Source organism: Musa acuminata, chromosome BXJ1-3 (assembly GCF_036884655.1).
Source record: "Musa acuminata AAA Group cultivar baxijiao chromosome BXJ1-3, Cavendish_Baxijiao_AAA, whole genome shotgun sequence".
NCBI classification, from domain to species: Eukaryota; Viridiplantae; Streptophyta; class Magnoliopsida; order Zingiberales; family Musaceae; genus Musa; species Musa acuminata.
This window is the reverse complement of record NC_088329.1, coordinates 37,159,580-37,186,275: the sequence shown is the minus strand read 5'-3', so window position 1 is coordinate 37,186,275 and position 26,696 is coordinate 37,159,580. Positions and strand designations below refer to the sequence as shown.

General features: G+C 35.9%; 2 protein-coding genes across 3 annotated transcripts in view; both read left to right on the top strand.

The window, feature by feature from the left end:
* Positions 1 to 37: 37 nt before the first annotated feature.
* Positions 38 to 11,822, top strand: LOC103979350 (2-oxoglutarate-dependent dioxygenase 33). Its single transcript, XM_009395466.3, has 13 exons — positions 38 to 326; positions 2,945 to 3,060; positions 5,744 to 5,862; positions 5,954 to 6,017; positions 6,137 to 6,204; positions 8,519 to 8,577; positions 8,666 to 8,825; positions 8,949 to 8,968; positions 9,144 to 9,190; positions 10,962 to 11,042; positions 11,128 to 11,217; positions 11,285 to 11,456; positions 11,574 to 11,822. The coding sequence occupies exons 1-12, from the start codon at positions 293 to 295 to the stop codon at positions 11,411 to 11,413; spliced, it is 987 nt and encodes a 328-aa protein (XP_009393741.2). The 5' UTR covers positions 38 to 292; the 3' UTR covers positions 11,414 to 11,456; positions 11,574 to 11,822.
* Positions 11,823 to 15,006: 3,184 nt separating this feature from the next.
* The window catches only part of LOC103979351 (protein virilizer homolog), a 33,261-nt gene continuing 21,571 nt past the window's right edge, over positions 15,007 to 26,696 (top strand). The window contains exons 1-15 of one of the 2 annotated variants that reach the window (XM_009395467.3): positions 15,007 to 15,333; positions 15,920 to 16,008; positions 18,432 to 18,555; positions 21,473 to 22,129; positions 22,228 to 22,590; positions 22,671 to 22,775; positions 23,136 to 23,318; positions 23,556 to 23,697; positions 23,774 to 23,955; positions 24,394 to 24,479; positions 24,551 to 24,599; positions 24,692 to 24,746; positions 24,882 to 25,363; positions 25,449 to 25,548; positions 26,446 to 26,579. In XM_009395467.3, coding sequence (XP_009393742.2) covers positions 15,259 to 15,333; positions 15,920 to 16,008; positions 18,432 to 18,555; positions 21,473 to 22,129; positions 22,228 to 22,590; positions 22,671 to 22,775; positions 23,136 to 23,318; positions 23,556 to 23,697; positions 23,774 to 23,955; positions 24,394 to 24,479; positions 24,551 to 24,599; positions 24,692 to 24,746; positions 24,882 to 25,363; positions 25,449 to 25,548; positions 26,446 to 26,579 — 2,826 coding nt within the window. In that variant the 5' untranslated portion in view covers positions 15,007 to 15,258. Of the gene's footprint in view, positions 15,334 to 15,919; positions 16,009 to 18,431; positions 18,556 to 20,455; positions 20,673 to 21,472; positions 22,130 to 22,227; positions 22,591 to 22,670; positions 22,776 to 23,135; positions 23,319 to 23,555; positions 23,698 to 23,773; positions 23,956 to 24,393; positions 24,480 to 24,550; positions 24,600 to 24,691; positions 24,747 to 24,881; positions 25,364 to 25,448; positions 25,549 to 26,445; positions 26,580 to 26,696 lie in introns of those variants that run through there. The other variant, XM_065133467.1, reaches the window with a different exon arrangement.

Here is a 26,696-nt window from a genome sequence, read left to right as displayed (position 1 = left end):
ATGAAGGCCGGATATGGAAAGGCTCCGATATGAGGATGTTCACCCACTTGCTATTGTTTGAAGTCGGTGAGATTCTAGCACGTGGACTGCCTTCGTCGTTTCTTTCGTTTGGTGAGGTCTCACACTAGGGCAGGCAGCCTCAATCGCCTGTTGCTTTCGAATCTGATCTCCTCGAACGCCGCCCTCTGCTGCTACGCGAGAACAGAAACGCCTTCCTTCTCGACACGGACTTGAGAGCTCCTCTTCACTATCTTCTTCACCAGCGCAAGGATTTGCGATCGGATTGCTGCCCATGGGTTCCGATTTCCAGGCTATTCCCCTCATAGGTATGCATCCGTATCTCGCTGGTCTCCCCTCGTCTCCGGTTACTACTGGCTTGTTTCGGTCGAAGATCGTGGGTATTAAATGCTTGATGCTAGAATTTGTAGGATCAATTAGAATAATGTATCCTTGTTTTTGAGTTGTTCTCGCCAAGGTTCCACTAGTGCGCCGATTGTATATTCTTTCAAAATCTGTTTGGGCTCTTAAATTAGGGGCTTTTGGAATGAAAATTATTTATATTCTTTTTTAGGTTACTTGAGGTGATGTAAGCTTTTAGATAACATTTATGAAAAATTAAAGAATGTATCATTGTGAAAGATCCTATGTTCAAATCTTATCTGGTTCACGTATTAAAGATACAATGTGAAAGATCAATTCAAGTTCCTGTGTTGGGTTTGAGCTAGTTGTCACTCACAAGAGAGGGGATGTCAGCGATATCAGTCAATAGATCATAACTAATTCTTCTCCTAAAAGTATGAGGGGCCTTTTTATACAATTTCTACCGATCATTTTAAATGCCCTAAAATGCATGTGCATCCAAAAACATGTTTCCAAAACAGGTGGGTCTGTCATGAGTTAGAAACATCTAAAACTTTCAGGCAGCAGTTTTAGCTATTGAATTTGTTGTGTTGGCGGGGCTACTTCTTCTGCTGTTACCCCTGAGGGGGCAAGGGGGGTAACTGTTTGGTCACCATTCCATACGGCTTAGATACTCATATACTCATGATTTTGCCCTCCATTCTGCAGCTATGACTGGTAATCTAGTCGACTTAATATTGTATCATTTATCAAACAATAAATCACCTTGATAGTATAAAGAGTTTATTGGTATGTCAAATGAGTGAACCATCTGAAGTAGCTCAAGTGGTGGTGAAGAAAGAAAAGGTCTATTAATTTAGAGATATTATTAAAATGAGATGAATACAATATTATAATAATCAGATAAATTATAATTAAAAGCTTGGAAATGGGAATTTGGTGGTGAACAAGTTCCTTAATCGATGTTGTGCATAAGAGCTCATTATCCAAAAGTTGTGTAGAATCTGTCATGGTATAAATTGAGTTGTTACATCAGTTACATTTGGTGTCTACAAACAGAACAGGGCTTATTCTATGTCTCTGATTGAAGTAACTGAGTAGTGGTTACTGCAGTTCTATGACTTCTAAACGAGGAATGAGTTTCACAATTCTTTTTAACAAGAATCCCAGGTTGATTCATAAGTTTAGGTAAAAAAATTGTTCAGCTGGGTGCAATATCAAGAATATGGTAAGGTGTATCTACATAACCCTACTTCCATTGTTACCTAACCGTACTAGGTGCAGAGGAGTCCATTCAAGGTATTGACGTAGTGCTGCAAATTTTCAGATTTGAATATATTATTTGTTCTCACACTCAGGCTGCAGGTTTTCTTCTTTCATTGTCTTTCTTTCTTTTGATTTTTTCTTAGATCATTGTCATTAATTGTGGCAAAGCACACCTACTCATAGTTATCTCAATGTGTCTTCAAAAAGAGATACAGTTCACATATTCTTTGACATCAAAGGCACTTAGTAGTCTTCTTTGATGTCCCATGTATAAACATTAGACAACTGGTGAGAGTAAGTAGTTAACGTTTTCTGGCTCAGAGATTAGTTACTGTCCATATTGAATTACCTTGAGAGAACCAAGTGACTTTGTGAGTAATATCTTTTTTCTTTGTTTGCCTAGCTGTGAACAATATCTTAGTGATAATGCATATCCTTTCATATTTTCCCTTCTGGGAAAAAAATCTACCTAGAATTATGAATCAATAACTATAATTGATGATGTTTGTTACTCATACATTGATGCAAATATCTAATTCACCATCTAATTTAGTAAGATGATGAGGATGCTGCTTTAGATGCTCCATACGTGGCAAATCAATTTGGCTTAATTTGGGTAATTCTTCCATCATGATAAATAGGTGGAGACTTATTTTATCTGAGTTATAACATTAAGCAATATATGTGAGCTGTATCTTCAAGAAAAAAAATGTATCCTCTCATGTTTTATTCTTTTGGAAATTGTCTGCTTGTATCTTAAACTGTATTGATAATATTTTATGATGCTTGTAGCCTTAGAACTTATGGCTCCATCTTGATGTTAGTGCATATTAAGTTCAATAAGATTACTGGAAATTGCTGTTAGCTGCTCCAATGGTAGTTATAGAATCGGGCATCATTCTGGTAGTTATTCAGTAATGTTTAATTTGGGGTCTAATTCCTTTCAACTAGAAATAGATATACCAGGCTTATGTAATTGCATGAGTAGATTATGGATGAAAGATAGTTATCTGAGTTATAAATTTTAATACAAAACAGATGGATGACAATTATGAAAATCCTAACTTTATTCTGAAGAATGAGTTACTTTAGTATAGGTCATGATTCAAGAATAAATTAGATCTTCACAGTAGTTGGATAAAAGAAAGACCCGACATTGTAATGCTACCTATTTAGAATTTCCGGTAGATTAAGTTAAATTGATGCCAAATTCTGATGTTTAGACCTATTATGCTAAGTGAATTTTGTATTCTTTTAGTTCTCATTATTTACATTTTAAATCGTTTACCTTCTTATTTTACTGCTTCTTTTTCTTTAGATATCAGTGCTTTCTTGGAAAAGATTGATGATCCCAGGATGGGTGATGACAAAGAACTGCTAGAGGTCATTAGGCAATTGGATGATGCTTGCAAAGAAGCAGGGTTCTTCTATGTGGTAACTTCTCTTCATTCTGTTGCAGCACTTTGCTAATGTTGAAAACAGCTTGTTGTTAAATATTATCTGTATATATGGTATTGTATCTAGACTCTAGAGTGTGCAGATTTTATGATCAGTAACTTGGTTAAAGAAAAGTTTATGCTGTATGTTATCTGTCTGCTATATGCTTCTTTATCTTCAATATAAAGCTCTTTCCCTTCTTCCATCCTTAATCTCCATATTCCTTTCTCTCAATGGTGTTATTTTCTGCACAACTGTGTCTACTTTTTAATGGATCTGAGATCTGGCCTATTGCATAGTTTTCTATCTAATCTATCTTCTATTTCAGTTGCAACAGATAAAGATCCAAACTAATGTCTTATGTCATAAGTCTCATTCTCGACTTGATTACTTCTAATTCTAGATTAGCATGTTTTAGTTTCTTCCTCTTTTTAATTTTACTTTCTACATCATTTTGATATAGTATTCTTCATATTAACTTGAAATCTGTATTTGCTGATTGGTTTATACAACAACAACGACAAGCCATAATATCCCAACATTTTTGTGGTCAGCTTGCTGATTGATTTCTTCATATTTAAATTTGTTGCAAATTTAACTGAAATCTGGATTTTTTTATGGCTATTTGCTGTATCTACAATAATTCTTCCTTTTTTTCCATTAAAAAAATAGTTGAGTTGTAATATCCCTTGAACATAGCCATCCTTTTGCAGTAGGATTAATGAAGAAAACTTCCAAAAGTCATCAAGAATCCATTTGCAAAGGAGACTGAGATAAGTCTTAAAATCATGAGAAAGAATTCCCCTTTCTATGTTTCATACCAAGATGATAATGTTTAACTTTAACACGGTGAACAAAAAAATGGACCATTAATATTGATATTTAAAATTGAGTGTAAACAAAAATATGGATTTATAATGTAAATAATTATATGTAATTATGATTTATGTACTAGTATGTTTGCAAAAGCATAAGAAGCAGATCCAAACATAAAGTCATTATTTTCTAAAGTTGTCAAGCCAAACTATATTTCCTAATATTCAAACCTAACCAAACTACACTTTTGTGTATTTGTTGGTTTGGTTTGATAATTCAAATCAAATACTGAACACCTCTGGACAAATTAGAAATGCTGGGAAAGTTAGGAAGTTTGATGGGGTATTAGTGAGTTGCTTATAGATTTATGACATTGTTATGCAGTGCATGGATAGATATGTAGATATATAGTAGCATTGGAAAAGAACAATCTCGAGTATCAAGTCACCAAGTTTCAAGACATCTTGTTCCTAGCCAAAGCTATCATTTTTTGGCAACTCTCCTTTAAATACATAACTTGTGAGATCTTAGTTTTGCTTAATGAAGCTGAATAAGATGCTTCTAACCTTGCAGGAATTACCCATATTACTAATTTCCTTATGCTACTAAATTTCATCAAATTTATAAACTTTCAATTTAATATTGCACATTTATATTTTTTTAATTCCAGAGAAACAAGGTTTATTCCTGTTTGCATTCTTTGTAGTCCCAACTTTCTTTAAATTTGTGTTTAAGCTTAATCTTGACCTTGCTTTAACGTCAAGAATTCTGACTAGCCTCCCAGAAACACTTAAAAGACACTGAACAATCCTGTGTAACTGAAGATATTAAATCAGGTTTATTTGTAGCAAGGATTTTAATTTCGAATAATACTGCCCGTACCGGGCGGTACGTACCGGTCCGCTAGCAGATCGGTACGCGGACCGCTTGCTACCGGGTAGTACCGTCGATTGTGGTTGTTTCGCCCTGTTACTGCCCGAAATCTATTGGTAATGATCAATTTCGACCGTCGTCGCCCGCTACCAGTCAGTATTAGCCGAGGGAGGGTGAAGAAGAGGGAGAAGAAAAGGGAGAACATGGAGATCTAGCACCGTTCTCCCTTGACGATCTCGATCCGTCATCGCCCTCCCTCGCTAGACACCGTAAATGAGATGTCGCCTGCTCCTCGTTTGAGGCGATGAGGCCTCGGTGTCGTCGGCGACTTCTCCTCATCCGCGTAGGGAGAAGAAGCATGTTGCCGAGGCTTCGCGGGGAGAAGAAACAAGGCGACGTCGCCCTTTTTCTTTTTTTTAAAACTTATATATATATATATATATATATATATATATATATATATATATATATATATATATATATATATTGAGCGGTACGCTCTGGCATATTGCTCGATACTTCGGTACGGTACGAAATTACGAACCTTGATTTGTAGAAGGGAATATCTTGCTTTTTTTTTGTAGAAGTAAAGAGGCTAACTAATGAGGATTTTTTCTTTCACTATAAATGAAAAAAGAGACTCAACAATTTGAGTTTTGGCATAACAGTTCATCAAATTTCTTCTTTTATTTGTTATAAGGTGCTCCGGCACATGAGGCTCCCAATGCTGGATCTAGGAAGGGTCATATGCCGCCTTAGCCTTATAAGCAAGAGGCAAATTCTATGATTTGACGTCTTTACTTTTACTTTTAACAACTTTTTGTTATTGAATTTTACAGCTGATGCAGCAGTGCCTTTAAACTAATGAGCCATTTTTTAGTGCATTCTAATCTTATTTCAATTCTAGTAGCGCCTGTGTTGAGCTCCAAGAGAACTTGTCATCAAAGTGAGGTTTGAGCTTTTACAACTTGATATCATTAATTATGTACAGAAAGGTCATGGTATTCCTGATTCACTGGTTAAAGAAGTAAAGGATGCAACAAGCAAATTCTTTAACCTTCCAAATGAGGAAAAGGTAAAGATTAAGATGACACCAGCAAGTGGATACAGGTCATACATTATTCTCTCTTGGTTATTGCAACTTGCACTTGGTGTTTTTGCAAGTTCAATCAATTCACATTGTTTATTTACTTATAATCAGAGGTTACCAAGAAGTCGCAGAAAATATAACTCTAGGGAAGCCTGACATGCATGAAGCAATTGATGTAAGTTTTATATTACCCACTCATAGTAATCAGTATGTATCTATTTTATGCTTAGCTGAACATTACTATTTGTCATTCTAAGAGGGCTTTGCTGACCTAGTTAAACCTGTGCTTTTCAGTGTTATAGGGAAATGGAAGCTGGGAAATATGGAGCCCTTGGTCAACTTTTAGAGGGTTCTAATTTATGGTACTTACTACTTAGAGTCTTAGACTCCTTTGTTTTTTGTAAGTTTCATTTTTTTTGTGTATAGTTCACATTATTTTTTGCTCTTGGTCTATCTAGGAAAGTTCCTCTATTTATAATTTAGTGGTAGGAAATTGCAATATTATTGTTCCTAGAAAAGGGTACAGCAAACCAAGTGGAGTCTGGGGGGTCACATTGGTGACTTTTTTGTACTCCATGTATCATGTCGTTTGGTCAATACACTTCTTGTGCCACCTAGCACAGGCCAAAAACGTGAATTGAATACCATTTTTCCTTTTTTTTGTGGTGTGGGGTTTCGAGGGGATGAGGGAGTGGAGGTGGAACGGCTGGGGTTGCGGGGCTACATGTCATTCTGGTGGAATGCCTCTTGGACCATCAAATACATGCCAAAAAATTGTACAGCCATGTGCTAGTATGATAAGCATGGTAATCCTTGCATAAAATGTTCCATTCTACAATGTTCTTGGTGGTAATGGAATTTTGATGTGACATTAGTAATATAGGAACTAATAAATACTGAATTTCAATGTGAATAAATTTCAAGTGCAAAGATCATAATTGTCGATGTAAAATTTAAAGATGTGTTGGTGTATGTTATGCATTTTTGACACTAATTTCCTATTTGAAGTTAGAACTATTCACTATGTTCATATGATCGAGTTGTACTATATGGAAAAAGGAACTAAAAACTTTGGGTTATGGTTTATGAAATTTCCTATCAAGTATGGTCTAAATGTTCAGTCTTACAATTCTATACTGACCGATATTTAGTAGTCCGGTAACTGATTTGTGTGTAGACCCAAGGATTGAAATATTGTACCGTATCGAAGTTTCGAAATATTGTACAGTTCTCTCTGTATGGTACGGTACTATATACCGAGCGGTATATCGCTCGGTATATCATTCAGTATATATATATATATATATATAATTTATAAATAAAAAAATATCACTTGGTAGCTAGCGGTTCGCGTACCGGTTTACTATCGGACTGGTACGTACCACCCGAAACTGTATACCTTTTGTAGACCGACAATTACAATTGTTCCTCAGTGTTACACCAAGTTGCATTAAGGATTTGGAACTACATTAAGAAGACATGGCATATACGCTTTTAGTTTTTCACTAGTCTATTGATTTACAAGTGGTTTAAGTTTTCAAATTTTAATTATATATTTAAGTACATATATCATGTGTCCTATTTAGTATTTTTCCATTATTTTTATGCATTTTTTTATATATGGTTTGCACTAGATCTTAAAAACCTATTTTGATTATTATTGAACAAAAAATTATAAAGAACAAGATATTTATTAGTTTTGATAGGTCTGAGACCTGTCCAAATGCTACTAACCAGTCCAGCTCATTCCAACAGTACCTTCCATATGTAATGAATCATTGTCTCCTCCAGAATTTCAGAGCTTTCCAAAACTTAGGCTTGGAATGTATAAAACCTTAAGAAAATATTATCCTTAAATATTTATTACACAAAAAAAATTTTATGACAACAAGGCTGTTTGGCAATATGACAAGAGTCGACCCAACCCATATGATCGATCGGTTCGACTCATAGATATTGATGACTTCAATAATGGACGAGCCGCATCCCCTTGGCTGACTCGTTTGAACTCACAAATATGGATGACTTCAGTAACTTGATGAGCCTTGACTCACATGAATGGCCTGTTCGATGCATATGTTGACTAATTTGACAACATGACAAGCCTTGACTCACACAGCTGACCGGTTTGACTCGTAAATATCAACGACTTCAGTAGAATGATAAGCCTTGATTCACATTGCTGATCGGTTCAACTTGCGGATATCGATGGCTTCAGCAGCCTGATGAGTCTTGACTTGCACGGCTGGTCGATTTGACTTGCAGTATAATATTTTTCCTTGATTCAAATATGGGAAATAGGCTAGTTTCTTAAAAAAAAATTGGAGAACACGGGAACAACAGCAATTGCAATTTAGGGAATGTGTGTAGCAGTAAACAATATTTTGCAGCTTGATTGATTCGATTCGAAGACTCGATTGGCTATAATTGGAAAATGATAGTAAGTTATTCCTCATCATAAATAGATCTGTGAACCATTAACTATTATTTGAATATGATCCCTACCAAAACCTATTATTGTTGTTCATTCACATACATGCGCTACTATGGAACATTGTAGGAGACTAGAAGCTAGGACTTTTCTTTTTAATGGTGGATTTATTACAAGAGAGTCATTGTCTAAATTATGAAAATAAAGATATGTTTACGTTATCTTTTCCATTTTTCTTATTACAGGCCAGATTATCCTTCAAATTTCAAAGTGGTGATGGAAGAGTATATTTGTCTGCTTACAGGTCTATTTTCAATTGTTAATATCCTTTTCTTCCCTGATTCACCACAAGCTATCATTTGCCATACTACTGAATAATTCATTAACTGCAGATCTTTCAAGAAAGATTATGCGTGGAATTGCTTTAGCACTGGGTGGACCACCAGATGCATTTGAAGGTGATCGAGCAGGTGATTCTTTTTGGGTAATGCGATTAATTGGATATCCAGTTTTGTCTGATATCCCAGAGTTGCAACGCACTGAGACAGGATGGTACTGCAGTTATGTTATTCAACTGCCTTTTTGGTTGTTATTCAAATTTAAATTCGTTGATTGTAAATTCTTATGTTTTTTCTTTTTTCCTTTTCCCTGCATATCTATTATACGCAAATGCAGTGGAGCACACACGGATTACGGTAAGATGATTTCTGATAAAGGATGCATTACAATAGTCATGCCATATTTTGTTGTCTAAATTGTCTTTATGCTCTAGCTATTCTATCCTGGAATTACTGTTACATTGGCATTCTTTTTCATGTAAAGATTTTATTGATTATATTTATACATTATCAACTGGTTCTTCACTTGTAGGCCTTTTGACTTTGGTTAACCAAGATGAGGAAATAAATGCTCTTCAGGTACTAATTTATTATGTACCACAAATTTTTGTATATTGTAAAATTGATTTCTTCAGTTGCGATAATGATAATCATTGTGGTTAATCCAAAGGAAGCTACTAGACTTAGGATTTGATGAGACATCAATTTATCCAAATCTTTGGCCTCATAAAGCCAATCACCATGGGACCACTAGTTACAGTATTTAAAGGAAAAGTTTAACTTAGATCCCACTAGTGACCAATAGGATTTGGCAAAGGAATAATCAAAGAATAAGGGTCGAATGGAAATTGTAAAGAGGTTACAGATGGAACAAGTTGGGTTTTAGACTACACAAATATAGAGATCCAGTCTGAAGTAGTTAATCTATTTCACAAAAGCTTCCACAGAATAATGTTTTACTCTAGGAGAAATCACTAGATGCCACATAACCTTCCATCCAATCCCAACCTTCTCTAAATAATCCTCTCATGTCCTCTTTTACTATTATCATTAATTCACTCAAAACTTCAACAACATCAAAGCAAGCACCTAGGATTTAGAATGGTCATCTTGGGATCCATGCATCAGCCTCTTCTTCCTTCTCTAATGTTGTTATCGCCTTCTCTTAAAGCAGTAAAACCATATTTTTGTTACTAACCCTTGCAAAGTATTTCCAAAATGATAAATTTAGGATCTTATTTAAGGTTGAATTTGTGATTGTGGTGCCTGGACATATGTGATGGGAAATGATCTAGCTTTAACTCTGTAACAACCACTTGGTTCACCCAAGATGACTCCCATCCTTCTCCACTTTGAAATGCCATCCACTCAAAGTTCTAACTGCACCTATTAGTGCTTTTTTCAAATATCCTACAACAAAGATGGAATTGGTTGTCTTCCATATTACACTTTTGTTTCTGTGAGCTTATGGCTCAAATACTCGTAGTATAGGCATGTGCCATGTTTGTCAACAAAAGAACCAGCAATAGCATCACTAAATGCCCAAAGTGCAAACTAAGATACTACCTAAGACCAAGTTGGTAACAAGATCAACAACTAGACTTAAATCAACCATTCTAACAATCACATGTAGCAAGAGATTATGATGTCTTTTAAAGAGAAAGAATCAACATCCCATAGGAAATGGCTGCTTGCTAGAATATTTATTAATGTAACAGACTTATTGTGAGAGTCAGCATTCATGTATAAAGAGCACAAGTAGCATCACTGTTGATTCCATATGCTCAAAGTGTCGATGGCTTCCTGCTCTATGTACAATTGAATGGCATATCCCGACATAACAACCATGGACTCATCTTTTGTGATGGACACAATTTCATATGTGTCTTGATGCATATATTTCTATATTGCAGTATGATTGCACCGGTATATATGTTTTGCATCATATATATTATCCATCAAACAAAAAAGTAAACAATTTGGGGTCTGCTCTCTACAAATTGTGTGACCTCCTATGTCCAAGGGAGTTGATCAGTTTTTGTGAATGTTCTTGCGTCTTTGTTAGGTATTGCCATGAATTCACATTTTAAGTCCACAATGCTTGTTCATTAATATTTTGAAACATGTAACCTTTTGTGATTCGCACTGTAAGTTCTGACCTCCTCCCAATTGAAGAGCGAGTGACAAAATGACCCTCAATGAACAAGGAGATCATGATGGAGAATTTGAGGCTTATCCTCACCAGCTAACAAAGTATTGGGGAGAGAATAAATATAATCTGACTTATTTATTTAATCTTGTAGTTATCTTTTTGAAGAGTATTGGTTATAGTTGGCACCTTCTATTGCAGGTTAGAAACAGATCTGGTGAATGGATCTCTGCACCTCCCATTCCTGGTACCTTTGTATGTAACATCGGAGACATGCTAAAGGTTATGATATTCTCTGTGCTTCTAGATTGTTGCTCAATTCCAATAAAGTTAATGACTAACAAGTCACAGCTTTTACGGATATTAGATTTGGTCTAACGGATTGTACAAGTCAACTCTTCATAGAGTAATCAACAACTCGCCAAAGTATCGTGTTTCTGTTGCCTTCTTTTATGAGGTATGCCCATCTGATCTCCTTCTTAGTTACATGTCTTCCCCTCTTAACTTCTGTGTTACTTGTACAGCCAAATTTTGATGCAGCTGTCGAGCCATTTAACTTTTGTATGCAAAAGACGGGGGGGAGTCCCAAGTTTGGGAAGGTTGTTTATGGAGAACATTTAGTTGGCAAGGTTGGAAGCAACTTTAGATACTGACACCGATATTGGTGTTCCTTTAGATGTTCATTTCGACGTCACTGTAAGTCGTCGCATTTGATCCTAATGGTTTATTTTGCTAAACAATTTTCTTCTTTGCACATGCATCAATGTTTGACCATGATATGAAAATTATTCAACTAGACTTGTTTTGTTTCAGGCTGAAAATCTGCATTCAGCTGTTCTAATGACCCCGTGGATCAGATGAGAAATGCAAGAGAGCTTGATGCTAAATCTTTGAGATATTTGTGCGATTGACACTTGGAATGTTGAATATTAATTTCTGTGCTTTCAAGAACAGAAGTTGTTTGGATCTGTTCTCAAGCTTTATGTTTATTTATGACTTGAGCTATAAAATTTGTACCATGATTTTCAAGAATAATTATAGATAATCCTCTATAGTTAATTATGATTAGTATCTCGATCCTCACATTTTTAAAAGTAATATTGGGGTCCATGTGAAATATTTAATTCTAATTCTTCTTACGTTGTTAAATTTTTCGAAAAAAATCGTATGTACTGTCGTGTGTCAAAAGGACACGATTGAGGAAGATAAAAATATAGTTTTATTTTTAATTATTATATATATATATTAATTATTATCGTTCTTTCTTCTCTTTTTAACACTCGACCTGTGCTCTCAATTGTTGTCGCTCCTGCACCGCTTGACCTCGTCTCATCTGCATCGCTTGTTGTTGTTGTATTGAACTAGCTCGTCTTAGCTCTCCTACATTGTTGGTTGTGCTTGACCGTCGTCGCTCTTGTAATCCGTATTCCAATTGCAAAGTTTGGCTGGTACCTTCAAAGTCGAAATTGCTTTAGGTGGATTGCAGAACCATCATCCATATAATCTTCTTCTAATAGCATAACCCTTTTCTTGTTCCACTCTAGCTAGCTGTAATTGCTTTAAGCATCTCTCCCAGGTTGCACTTTCATTTGTGCTGAGCATAAAAAAATGAGATCGACAAGCCATGACGTTTGATTTCAAAACTCTCTAGCTCATTTTCTTTACTTTCATTCACATGTTAGAGGTGGCGGGCGGTGTAGGTGCGACGAGGATTGAGCAGGAGCAATCATGGTCGAGTGGGTTCAGTGCAACGATGACGAACGGTGCAAGAGAGGCGATGGTCGAGAGCACAGGTTGAGCAGCGACGATCGAGATCGCATGGTAATAAGGAAGAGAAAGAACGATTATGGTATTTTAAAGAATATATATTTAATAATTAAAAATATAATCGTGCCCTTTTTGCACATAATAAGATGTGCGATTTTTTTCGTCGAAAAAATTAACTACGTAAAAAAAATTATTTTTTAAAAATATAGGGACGTGTTACTTTTTAAAATATAAGAATCGAGATACTAATCATAGTAAATTATATGAGGTTATATATGTAATTATCTTGGTTTCCATCTAATACCTTTCCCTTTGCCATGAATTGGGACAACAAATTGCCCAATTCAACTCAAGCTTAGATTTCCCTCCCTATTGAAAAATCTGGATCAGATCATCAGGAAGATACAAACTATCATCTTCCTTAAACTTTAGACTTCATAGGTCTAATCAGGATGATACAAACTATCATCTCTCCTCTTCCAAAGCTGATACAGTTAGAACCTAACTGCAACTCTAATAAGAAACTAAACTAACTGTCGATTACCTGCAACTCTAACTTCTTATTGTGCCGAACCGAACTCTTGGTTGGTCATATAACCCTTTCTATGTAAACTATCAGCTTCAACTCACCCAAGTCAGGTCACATCTTAGCCCACACCCAACTTGGACTTGTCAAGCTTATCTAAAAATATTATTCTACCTGTTAGGACTTCAATTTTGGCTTAATCTTATAAGGAAGAGTCGCTTTACAACCATGTCATTAATACTTTAAGGAGATTGCTATAGGTAATCATTTTTTATTATTTATAATATCATGTTAGTAATTTTTAATATTTTTAAAATACTTTTCTTCTTCCTCTTCTATTTGTAAAATATCCCTCTCCTCCTACTGCTTTTACCTTTTCTGTTTTTTTTTTTTAAGCTCGGGAAAGGCATGCCCACGTCGAGGGAAGTACAATTGAGGAATTGAGATATGCGATTGATGAAATTGGGAGAAGGCCTATCCATATCACTCTTTCGGGGATCTCGTCTAACCTCGCAACGTTCATCTTTCTATGTGGTGAGAGAGCGACAAGCATAGTGGGGGGCGACCAATGATGTTAAAGGAGTTATGGGAAAAAAAAAGAAGAAGATAAGATTGATAGTCGAGGGATTATAAATAGTAAAATTATATTTTATTAATTTTTAGAGGTTGTCAATAGCAAAAGGATTGCTAATTATAAAAAGGAATTTCATATAACGAGCTTCTAATTTAAGGATAGTATCAATCATAAAATATCATGCTCGATATGCTCAAACTATACCATACTTAACCTCATTCACACATAACGTATCACTCAAGATATAAATATATAAAGCATATGATATTTCCTAACTCGACAAGTATCTTCTCATGCTTGTTGCATCTATATGAGACAAGCATTTGGAACATTCGATGCACTATAAACTAGTAAAACATATTTTTTTTTACGAATATTACATCCATCTCACACATTAGTATGATAGTAGTCAATGAGCCGTAAGTAAATACACATCTTTCTTTTACGTGTCATGCATCTATCAATCTATCTTATTATACGTAAGCATCCAAGGTATATGATTCACGAGAAAGACATTTTACATAACATTATACATTTATCCAAGGCATCAACATCAAAGTGCATGATGCATCTTAACCAAGCAAATAATATGTTATTCAAAGATGCATTCTCTCAAAATATAAACAATAAAATATACAATGAACCATGACATGATAAGATATGTCTTTACACACGATGCATCTACCTAGGAGGACATAGTTATCAAGGTACTTGAAATGACTATACTAGGTAAAATATCTTTCTACATACGATGCAATGTGCACTAGACATAAACACAATGTTTGATAATCGAGCAAAACATCAGCTATACCTAATGCATCCATCTCATATAAAGACATCTAAAGCAACCTTTAACCTTACTCCCTAGTCAAATGATCACCCTATCATCATTGAGTAAAATCACAAGTCAAACGAAATAATGACAACAGCAGTAATAGTTGTGCAATCTTTGTGACGATAACAAATCATAGTCGTCCCGCCTCTTGTTTGTGCGCTTGAAATCCAACGGATGATATGGATCCATCATGCTTTAAGATATGCGCAGGAATTAGCACAAGCACCGACGGCCGGCAGGACTCCTGTCCCCTGTCTCGGGCTTGTTAGAAGATTGACGTCGTTTCATGCTGGCGGAACCCAACCGGATTCTGAATCCGGATCCGAAAAAGTCTAGGCCCACTTGCCATGGGAAGCCATCTCAGGTCGGGTCGGGTCCGGATGTGCGTCGGCCGTCGGTATAAGAAAAATAACGATGCTATTCGGATCCGAGTCGGGTTGGGGCAAAGAAAACAGACGCCAAGGAACCTCACTCGCCCTCGCAAGTCATTCGGATTCAGGTCCGAAGACGGATTCGGATTGAGATTGGGGTTAAAGGAACAGCTCTGCTTGTCCCTGACTCCGCCCTTCCTCCCTCGGTTTCCTCTGTAGCCCTTCTGTTCCCTTGCCACCGCCGACGATCCCGACGCGGTCGAGTCCTTCGAATAACAGTACGACCTCCGGGACTCGGCCGACACCTCCTCTCACAGCCTCTTATTCGATTCCTAATCTCCTGTTTCCTTCTGACGGCAATGCCCACCTAGTCCAGAAGAAAAGAAGAATAGGGCGAAGAAGAGCAGGAGATAGAGGTGGAGGAGATGGGGCGTTCTGAGCCATGCGTTCTATTTGCCCAATCGTTCGTTCATTCTCAACTTGATGAATATGTTGATGAGGTTAGTGTCTCTCTTTTCTGTTTTCCCTTTTGCCATCTCTCTAGACTTTGGGTTTTTGTCGATTTCGGTTTCAACTTTATGAGTATACTGAACGTTGTTCGAAGTGACGCTTTTGTCCAATATCTAATTAATCTCAAAGCTTTCAACCTTTTTGAGGCTCTAAATGCTTTATGCTACTCTTTTGTGTATTTGTATTTCCAATCCTTAGGAAGGTCTTTCCTGCATTCAAGTAAGGCTAAAATGTTACTGTTTCTTTTATAAATATTTCTGAATCATCGGGGAAGGTGTTTATCGTACAAAAAATGGATAAATAGTTGAAACAATTCATGACTTCGGAAGATGTTTGATTAAATTCTCGTTGTTATAATTTAGACTTTTGGTGTAAACCTAACATTGAAAAGATTTTTCCAGCACTACTTGAGACACTTTGGGATATTTTCATGTACTTTGAGAAACACGTATGCATTCCTTTATACAGTAGATTTTCGTTATCTAAATACCTAAAACATTGTTGCTTTTCATTCTCTTGGAAATTTTGACTTACTGAATATCAGGTTTCATGACATGTTAAATTGTCTTTATGCAGGTCCTCTTTGCGGAACCTGTTATCATTACTGCTTGTGAGTTTCTTGAGCAGAATGCATCTCCATCTGCACCAAATGTACCACTACTTGGGTAAAAATTTGCTAGTTCTGTTGACGTATATTTTGCTGCATGCATAAAGAAAATTATTTTGATTCATCTGATCTCATTCGAAAATATCGGCGATGGCTTGTGGGCAGCTGGTGATGCAAAGGACAGTAATTGAAGACCTTAAATATTATAAAAAGGAACTGAATCGGGTCGACAGAGTGAATAATCCCTGGTTTGCTTGTTGATTCAAGCCCTGGACCAGTAAATACTGTCCAATACATGCTAATCAAATTTTCTTGAAATCATGACCATGCCAGCCTTGTGGTATCACCCTGGTTTTGCAAACAGCAACCTCCCTAATGGAGGACCATTACTTTTAAAAATGTGATTGGTCTAGCATATATAGATTTTTAGTATCTTATCTTTATTACTTGTCATATGCAATAAGCTGTATAGCTCTGTTGAGATGTTGATTTATTGTGAATGCCTCATCTAGGTTTAGCATATTTTGAAGTGGTTCAATAATCAAGGCAGTGACAGAGTTGGTTTAGTGCGATTAAAGAAGCATGGATGGGGACTTGATCAATGTTTGAAAAAGTTGCTTTGCTATGCAGGAACTTAAAGTATTTTTATAGTGCATGTGTGGTATATGGGTGCATGTGTAGGTTCATGTGCAATAGATAATAAAATATTTTAGTGTCATATCAAGTATAAGTAATCTCAGTAAGTGATAGTGATAGTTATAAGATACATGCAAAGTGTCTCTGATGAATACTGTATTGAGTTGATCATGTTGAAGTTGTATTTTAGTATGAATAATGTTCCCGGAGAGGAAACAAAAACCACAACTGATGCAATAGTGGGTAAATTGGTTGCTTAGTCTGGTGCTTCGTTTGTTGGATTTTGTTTGGTACTCTAGCATCATGTTTTTTGTGTATGCATGTATGTTTGGTGGCCACAAATTATAGTATCTCTCATTTGACCTCCCATACTTAAGGATTACATTTCATGAAAGTGTGATTCTGGGATTTCCACCTAGTGACCATTTCTCTTGTTCTATTACTTAAGGATTTGTTTCTCACCCCAGCTTTGGATTTTAAGCTGTGTTTCATACGTAGCTAGTTCTAGACTGAACCAGCTTAGTCTCAATATTTGTGGAGGTAAGATTGTCTTTTAATATATGGTCACGGTTACTCGTGTTTATTGGTTAGTTTTTTCTCTTCTCATGTTCTCTTTTGTTCTCTTTGCTTGTGCAGCAAGCTCGCTCATTTGCTCATTTCAAGTTTGTATTGGTTAAATTTATTTTATTAGCTAGGAAGATTTACTAATGGAACTTGATGTATGACAACACACTAATGTAGCATGTCTAATGGGGTGAGTTAGAAGCCATAGGTTCTCTCTTGTTTTTAGATCAAGCATATTATGCAACAGTGTCTAATGTTGTCTTTTCCTCAAATAAAGTGGCAGCTGGTAGAATCAAGAATTGAAATACCGTACCGTACCGGTGTTTCTAGCTTGGCTCGGTATGTTATGGTGCCATGTACCGAGTGGTACGCCAGGGTGTACCGAGTGATATACCTGATTTAGGTGTAAAATCTTCTGAATTAATCAATAGTATATAATTAGATACTTAATTTAGGTACATCTAATTTAGGTATACCGAGCGGTACACCTATTAGATACTTAATAGTATCTAATTTCGAATTAATCATAATATTAAATATCTTAATTACTCTTTAATTAAAGAAAGAGAATACATATCTTTTGATTAGAAAGTTCTTCCTCTTAATTATCCGAAATTAGCTTTGATTCAATTCACAAATCGTTGTTTTGTAGAGTTTAAGAGAGCACAAATGTGAGAAAAAAAAGAGTTTGAGATAGTTTAAGAGAGTATGAGAATGAAATGGAGTGAAATAGGGGAGAAAAATGGTTTAAAAACATATGAGAAAGGGCTCCAACGGTCAATTTGACCGTTGGAGCATTGTTACCAAGTTGTAGCGGTCAATTTCGATCGTTTTCGAGTTGTAACGGTCGAAATTTCGACCATTCCCGAGCTGTGCTAGGCGGTAACGGTCGAAATTTCGATCGTTACCGCCCGATATAACCCCGTATCATCCTATACGGGGCGCTTTTAAGTGTTCCGCCTGGTAACGGGCGGTCCGTGTACCGGTAACCTGTCGGACCGGTATGTACTGCCCATACCGGGCAGTATCATTCGAAACTGTATACCCTGGGTAGAATGTTGATCATTCCTAGATATTTGGTTTCTGATGTTCCATATTATTGTTAATTGTTGAGTGCCCATGCGCTAATCTTGTGAAGTGAAACAGTGCAGTAACACCATAATGTTTTGTGGTTATGACTTACGAGTAGTCAAAAGCACATCTTTTGATATTAATATTTTCCCAGTAAAGTAAAATTTGAAGGTCCATAGTATTGAAATCTTATGGAAAATTCTCATGCAGGGCTACCTCACCTCCTTCTTTTGCTTTAGAGATTTTTGTTCACAGTGAAGGAGAGTCAAGATTTAGGCGTCTTTGCCAGCCTTTCCTTTATTCACACTCTTCATCCAATGTTTTAGAAGTTGAGGTAACTGACTATCTTCTCCTCTATACCTTAGTTTGACCCAACAATCTGTCTCATGTTGATGCAATATGGTTGTTTTTATTGTTAAATGGTATTGAACCAATATAGTTTGCATAAGTAGTTGTTTATCATCATTTTGTATTTTTCATAATCTATTTGATTATATAATTATCTTGCCTCTTGATAAAAAAAAATGTTTACTTGTTTAATTTTAACCTCTAATCTTTTTTGGTGATCCATAATTTTATTGGATGGCTGCTGGTCTTCCTGTATTATTTTACTATAAAGGAAATTGTGTCTAACAAGTTATCATCTCATGTTTGGAGTTACAAAATTGACCATTCCTTAAGCTATATCACATTTAAAGCCACACTAAATCTTGTTGTTTTTTAGTAACTTCTAGATAAGGGATGATGATCTATATGCATGGTTGCTGACAAAAAAAATCTGATCATAAGGTCCTACTATACTTAGTTAAGGAAGTCCATAAGACTCTGCTGCACTACTTGACTAGATGCTAATTCTATCTTCTTTGGAGATTAATTATGACTCAATGGGAAAAAAATAAAGATAATGGATGAAATCTCATAGTTTTCATCCAGGCTATATGGAAGGTTTGCAATTTCGATCTGTACTGATGTCACGGTATGTACCGAGGCATACTGACGGTGGTACGCTAACCGTATCGACGATATGCTAAAAAAAATCAAAAATAGGTCCAAAATTACCTAAAAATAGAAAAAAAAATTAAATTAGGTTTTTAAGTCAGAAATAAATATAAATTTAGTATAATTTTAGCGAAAAATAATCTAAATTAGGAAAGAATAGTGACATCTTTTTCGAGCTTTAAGGAGTAGATTTGTGGTGTTAACTGAATCGTCCTTCCATTAATATTGAATTATTTGCAAAGAAATGATTTGAATTGTTAGATATGAGTAAAAATGAGTTTGAGGGAGGTGAAGAGATTGAGAGAGTAATATGAGTTGAAAGAGGGGGGAGGAAAGAGTTTAAAAACCCTTCCCTATGGTTCAAACGGTCAATTTGACCGTTTGAAATAGGGCAATCTTAGCCCTTGATTGGTAATGGTCGGATTTCGATCGTTACTGCCCGGTACAGACCCCATATTGCCTGATACGGGGTTAGGTTATGGTACTGCCCGGTAGAGGGTGGTCCGCGTACCGGTCCCCTATCGGATTGGTACGTACTGCCCATACTGAGTGGTATGGATTGATACTATAAACCTTGGCTATATGTACCCATTCAAGCAAAGATTGTGACGAAGACCACTTGTATATGGTGAAACTAGGCAGCAAACTGTGGTTCAGCTTGATTCAAACAAATATTATACATAACATGGTGATACAAGCTAATCTATTGCCAATTCGATATGACTGATTAGGCTGGGCTGATTTTAAGTCAGTTGTGAATCAACTAAAATTTCAAAACCAGCCACAGCTTGGTTTTAAGTTATTGAGTGGATAAAGGCTTGTAGCTAAGTTGAAATAAGGGCTAATGATTATTGGAGCCTTTGCAAAGTGAGTCTGTTATGATGTAAACAACCCTCTCAGTTGTTATTCAGTTTATGCTCTAATCATGACTGAATTAACCACTCACAGCAATCTGATAATTATTAAATTTAAGAATAATTCAACCATGGAATCAAGTATTGATTGCTGCCAGGTATTAGTTGTATTTGACTCGTACTGGTATGATAAATAAGTAGTATTATTAAATTTAAGAATAATTCAACCATGGAATTACGCATTGATTTCTGTCAGGTATTAGTTCCATTTGGATTGTATTGTTATGGTTAAGGAAATTCGTTGGTTATAATTTGATAGGATAAGAAGGATAAAGAAATGCAAAAAGGGCATTCCAAGGGGTCATCATCTGTCAATGACTTTGGAGATCAGTGATGCTTAATGGGGATGTTAGCTTCCCCTGCTGTGTCAGACCTAGCTACTTGGGTAACCTAGCTGGAGAGGCGGGAAGATGTTGCAGAACATAGGAGAGAAGATGGCTCAATCTCAGGGCTTCTTGTTTTTGTTTTGGAATCATTCTGTCTGTAATGGATCAATCTTTTGTTTCACTCAATTATCACTGCAAATAGGATGTCCAAGGTATCTGATGAAGAGGATAAGTTTGATATTTGTTGCTAAATCAAATCAATAATTTCCAACTTGTTTTGATTCAGACAGCTAGTGCCTAAAAATTAATCATTTGCTTTCAACTTTTGCATTTGGGCTTTATTATTCTTGTTCACCACTTGTGGATTTGCTGCTACCTAATATTGTTAGAAAGGAAGCTGGAGTGGTTAGATGCTGGAGGACTTTGGGCTTGATGCTGGACTTTGGTTCTTGGACTTGTCACCCTTGTTTCATTAGTTAGGTTGGTGGGAAGAGGCTGATTATAGGAGAAGAACAATTTTTGGAAGAGGGATTTTTTTTATTTTCCATTTTTGGCTTTCAGTGCTTCAAATGACATGATTGCTTGCACATATTATTTTGTTGTCTGGCCAAGACCTCCTGGCCATGATAAATGAAAAGCTTCACTATAATAAATTGGCTTGTTTGTAGGCCAATGGGTTACAATATTCTGATGAAGATTTAGATCAGATCTCTTCCAGCTTTACATTGCTTCATTCTCTTACTACTAAATCTATTATTTTTAATAAGTCTAGTCTAGTTTTGGTGGCCATCTTTTTTTTCATGCACATAGAGATCTAAGATGACAAAAGAGAGGTTCGTATTGCTATGTTGTCCTTTTTCTATTTCCTTAACGAGAGAAGTTTTTGATATTGTTGAAGACTGTTAGTTTTTGTTACAAGAATTGTATATCACGGTTTGACGTCATTTACAAATATTTTTTGGTTCTCTTAGTGGATCCCTTACTATGCGTATTGTTGATACACATGATGCAGGCTATAGTTACAAATCATTTAGTTCTTAGGGGCAGCTATCGAAGTCTTACTCTTATTGTTTATGGAAATACTACTGAAGATCTTGGACAGTTTAATATTGAATTTGATCTGGACAATTCATTGGCAAATGTTGTTTATTCTCCATCAGAAGGAAAATCAGAAGACCTTCCACCAGCATTATGTTCAAATAAGTTGATGTTTGAAGAGTCAATGACTTCTCTAAAATACATCGGTTTTCCAGTTGCTATGTTTGACATTCCTCCTGAACTGAAGCAATTTTTGTTGTTAGCTGTTAAGTTTTGCCAAGTTACTGATTTTGAGAACCAACTTTCTGAGATTGTAAGTACTGTTGTATCACCTGTTCTGTCATATGGGAGGAGTGACAGTAGCAACAACACATTTTACTGGGACCAAAACATGCTGGTTGGAGTCACTGACCACAAGAAGGATATGGAGAAAATAAATGATGTTCTTGTTCAGGCTAGAAAAGAAACCCTTGAACTTTGTAACTCCAAAAGTGTGGATAGTCAGTCAGCAGAAGCCTCAGCCGATTTTGAAAGAGCTGAAACACTTATTTCTGAACTGCTAATTGACATGTTCAATAAATACAAAATTTTCAAGAGTACATCAGATGTTGATTTACAGTTATTTTCTCAGGTACATCCATTTGCTTAAATGATTTCTGGATTAGACAAGTCTTTTTTATTTTTAATATCATCAACTTACACTGTTATGATGTATTTTCTTTTTGTCAGACCAAACACATGATTTTACTATTGGGCTTGACTCTTCTATTTTGCTCTTCGAGAGAGGGCTGCTTTCATTTTGTCAATAATGGTGGAATGGAGGAAATTGTTTGGTTATTAAGTCAAGAGAATTCTCCTGCTATTACATTAATGTTACTAGGCATTGTTGAATGTGCTACTCGACATGGCATTGGATGTGAAGGATTTTTGGGCTGGTGGCCACGTGGAGATGAGAATGTTCCAGTTGGTAACAGCGATGGCTATTCTTTTTTGTTAAGCTTATTACTAGGGAAGCAACGGCATGATGTTGCTGCACTTGCAGCATATATACTACACCGTTTGCGTTTCTATGAAATTGCTACCAGATATGAGGTTAACGTACAACTTTTTGTTGCTAACTTGTGCTATTTATACACCTTCAAAGAATTATTCCCTTTTTCTTGTGGTTTTAGGCTGCAGTGTTATCTTCCTTGGCTAATCTGTCTGATCATTCTGCGATCGCTGCTGATGGAATTGAATCACTTGTCACTGCCAGTTCTCATCTCAAGCAAATTATGGTTAGTATATGCACGAGTTGCACCTCTGTTATACCATTATATGCACTGTTGCATTGCTTGTTACTAGTGTACTGTTGCACATGCCGCAAGGAGTACAGTGAGTGAATACCTGCGGCAGTAGATGCAATTCAGGCATGCATGAGCACATATGTGCCAAACTACATGGCATGGCATTAACCTGTGTTGGATAATAAGCCTACATGGCACAACATGTCAGTTGTGTAATGTATCACTACAATTACTATGCCATTGACCAGCTATCATACACATGATGTGTTGCAACTTAAATCTATACATCATAATGTTGTAGATGGAACTCTTGTAAATTTCACATTTTTGCTGACAAGAATTCTCATCCAGAAACTGATAAATCTGTACGAGCCTGTTGAAGATCCGTCGCCCCTCACTTTTGCTCGAAGGTTATCCAATTTGGAGCAATCAGAAGGATTACTGTCGTACAAAGCAACTATCGACTGCATAACCACATCTAAGTGTACTTTTGCTAGATCGGATATTGACATGTGCTTGTTAACTCTTCTTGAGGTAATTAACTTTTATTTTTTTTCAACTTAGAGTCCATTCACAAAGGTGATGGTGATGTAGGAAATATAGAGATGAAAAAATGATGGCTAGAAGTCATGGAAGTTTGTTAACTATTCATGTTGGGAAATGTGATGTGGTTGCAGAATATTTATATAATAACTTTTGAATGCATGTTTGAATTTTAAAAAGCCAAGTTCTAACTAATTTTTTAAGCTATGTATTGTTTTGTTGTAACAGGATAGAGGATTTTTCCCCTTGTCAGCTGCTCTTTTATCATCTCCTACATTGCAGTCAGCAAACGACAAGAAGACAGTCATTTTTATGGAGATTGCAAATTCAGTTGAATATATACTTCTTAATCTCCTCTTTCATCGTTCAGGTCCTCTTTTGGTCGTCTATGTTTTGACCGTGACAATAAACATGATGTCATCAAAATAATCATCTTTGTTTTCCAGGTCTATGTTTTTTACTCACCCATCCTGAAGCAACCGAACTTGTGATTCTTTCTCTTCAAGATGTTGAAGAAGCAACAAAAAAAGAGTGCATGACTCTCAGACAGGCAGCTGTTTTTCTGTCAAAAGGGTTTATTTGTCATCCACAGGAAGTTGCCATGATCATAGAGCTCCATCTTAAAGTGGTTAGTTTTGTACCAAAGCAAAACTGATTTAAATAGAAATTAAACTATTTATAGCACCTATAATTTATTTTACCCCAGATGCATTAGTTTAAAAGATAGCTAGTTGATGAATAAGTACATTAAGCAGGTTGCCAACTTGCCATCCTGATATCATTCTGATTAATGCATCTTTGCGTGGATCTGCACATGTATACCAATGTGATGACACACTAACCATGTTCAGCTGCAGTAATATCACTTTAATTTTAATTATTATCTAATTGGAAACTGTGTAACTTTTTTTAATTTTGTTTGAGGTTTATTTTATTTTGAGTTTTTGTCTAAGGTGAAAAAGCACCATTTGTAGGGAAGATATGAAAATGAATATTTGGACGCTGTGATTCTTTTGTCATGGTGTGTGGTACTGGGACACTCATCCATGGTTACGCTTCTTTATAGGGGATTGCTATTGATCGGTTGCTTAACACTGGTCCTCAGTATGATGATCTTTTGTGGATTCTTTGGGAGCTTTGTGCCATTTCCAGGTTCTACATTATTGACTTATTCTATGGATATAAATTTTGAATTTTGTATTGAATTTAGAGCTAATATACAGGTCTGAGTCTGGTCGTCAAGCATTGTTGGTTCTAGGACATTTCCCAGAGGTACCTTACCATCATATTATTTGTCCTATCACCTTATACCTTAATTAAAAAATTGTTTTTTCCCTTTCATTTTGATAACTGTGATGTTACAGGTTATATCAGTTTTGATGGATGCACTACGTTCATACAGAGAGAAAGAGCCAATTGGTAAAAAGAATGATAGATCATGTATTGATGTTCTTTTGTTGGTTGCTTCTGATGAGTTGGATACCTTACTAGTTTCAGCTCTATTTAACTCTTGTTTTTTCTCTGCACTTATTCTGTTGGTACTCTGAACTTCAGGGACTTCTCGGTTAAGTCTAGCCATCTTCCATTCAGCTGCAGAAATATTTGAAGTCATGGTCACAGATTCTGCTGCATCATCCCTCAATTCTTGGATTGGACATGCAGTGGAACTTCACAAAGCTTTACACCTAGCTTCCCCAAGGACCAATAGCAAGGATGCACCCATGAGATTGCTAGAGTGGATAGATGCTGGTGTTGTATATCACAGAAATGGGGCTATTGGTCTTCTGCGATATGCGGCAGTTTTAGCATCTGGTAGGGAGGCTCATCTTAGTTCATCAAGTGTGCTAGTATCCGACTCGATTGATGTTGAGAATGTCATTGGCGATTCGACAAACAACTCCGATGCTCAGGTTGTGGATAATCTTCTCGGGAAGCTTGTCTCGGATAAGTACTTTGATGGAGTTACTCTATGCAATAGTTCTGTGGTTCAGTTGACGACAACATTTCGTATTCTGGCGTTTATTTCAGATGATTCAGTAAGAATTTAATTTCTGCTTTGCTTTATTTTCTGCGGTAACCATGTGACATTTATTTTACGTTATCATCTTCTTGTTGATGAAGGCTGTAGCAGCTTCTCTTTTTGAAGAAGGAGCAGTGACTCTCGTATATGTGGTTCTAGTTAGTTGTAAATCCATGCTTGAGAGACTGTCAAATAGTTATGGTGAGGTCTTTTATCTTTTGCTTTAACCATAAGTTGGATTTATGCTTATAAACTTATGAAGTGTCTTTATTGACTTGTTAACAGTGTGCTTATCTCTCTTGGTATATTTTACATGTATTTTTGAAGAACATCCAACTATTTGACTCAACTTGTCATGGACATCATTTTTAGTCCTGTGTGATAAAGCTATAGCATTGACCTTCAAACCAACTACTAATGAATTTGTTTAAGGAAAAGATCGTGATGCAAGACAATTGTACTCTTTTTTACTTACATTGAGAAAAACTATCAATATTGTTTTGGTTAGGAAAATTATGTATGTAACTTGCAAAGCAATCCTTCACTAGCTTGTATCTTTGGTTTTTTACTTGCTAGGAGATTTCTGTCTTTAGCTTAATTCATCTTAATCTCTTAGTTTATATTTTAAGCTTCGGCATTTCTGATTGTAAAGCAAGTGTCCCTTCTGTTACGTTTCCCTGTTATGATTGATAACAAGAAGTTTGGGCTTCATCTAGGATTTGGATAAAACACTATTTCAGATTCATTTTTGATGATTAGTGCTGAAGCCCAATTCTTCAAAGCCTGTGAAGTTTGCTGGAAGAGGAATATCTTGTCACCCTGTTGCGACATTTTTTATCATATCTTAGTTGAGGTTTGATGTAGTACATAGTTGCTGATTATTGCCTATTTAAGGTATAGCTAGTTACATTTTGTTACTTGTAGCACTAATTTATTTTCTATATATTTTAGTTTTCCAGAATTTTTATTTATTGTCATACTTGCTTTTATATGATTTGCTAGGGGGCCGAAGATGTTTTCTTTGGCAAATATAATCTATATTCTAATAAACTTATGAAATGAATTAGTTTATTAGAATTATATTTATTTCAATTTCAGATTATCTTGTTGATGAAGGAGCTGAATATAATTCTACAACTAATTTACTTCGCAAACGAAGTCATGAACAGAGCCTCATTGATCTGATGATTCCTTCCCTTCTCTTGCTGTTAAACCTTCTCGAGAAATTACGAGTAAGTTGTGTTTATTACTTTCCTGATGGACCTAAATACGTAATTGTGCTAAGTTCATGTCATGTATACTTCCATGACTCAACTTGTAGGAAGATCTAGGAAGCTTTCTTTCTTGAA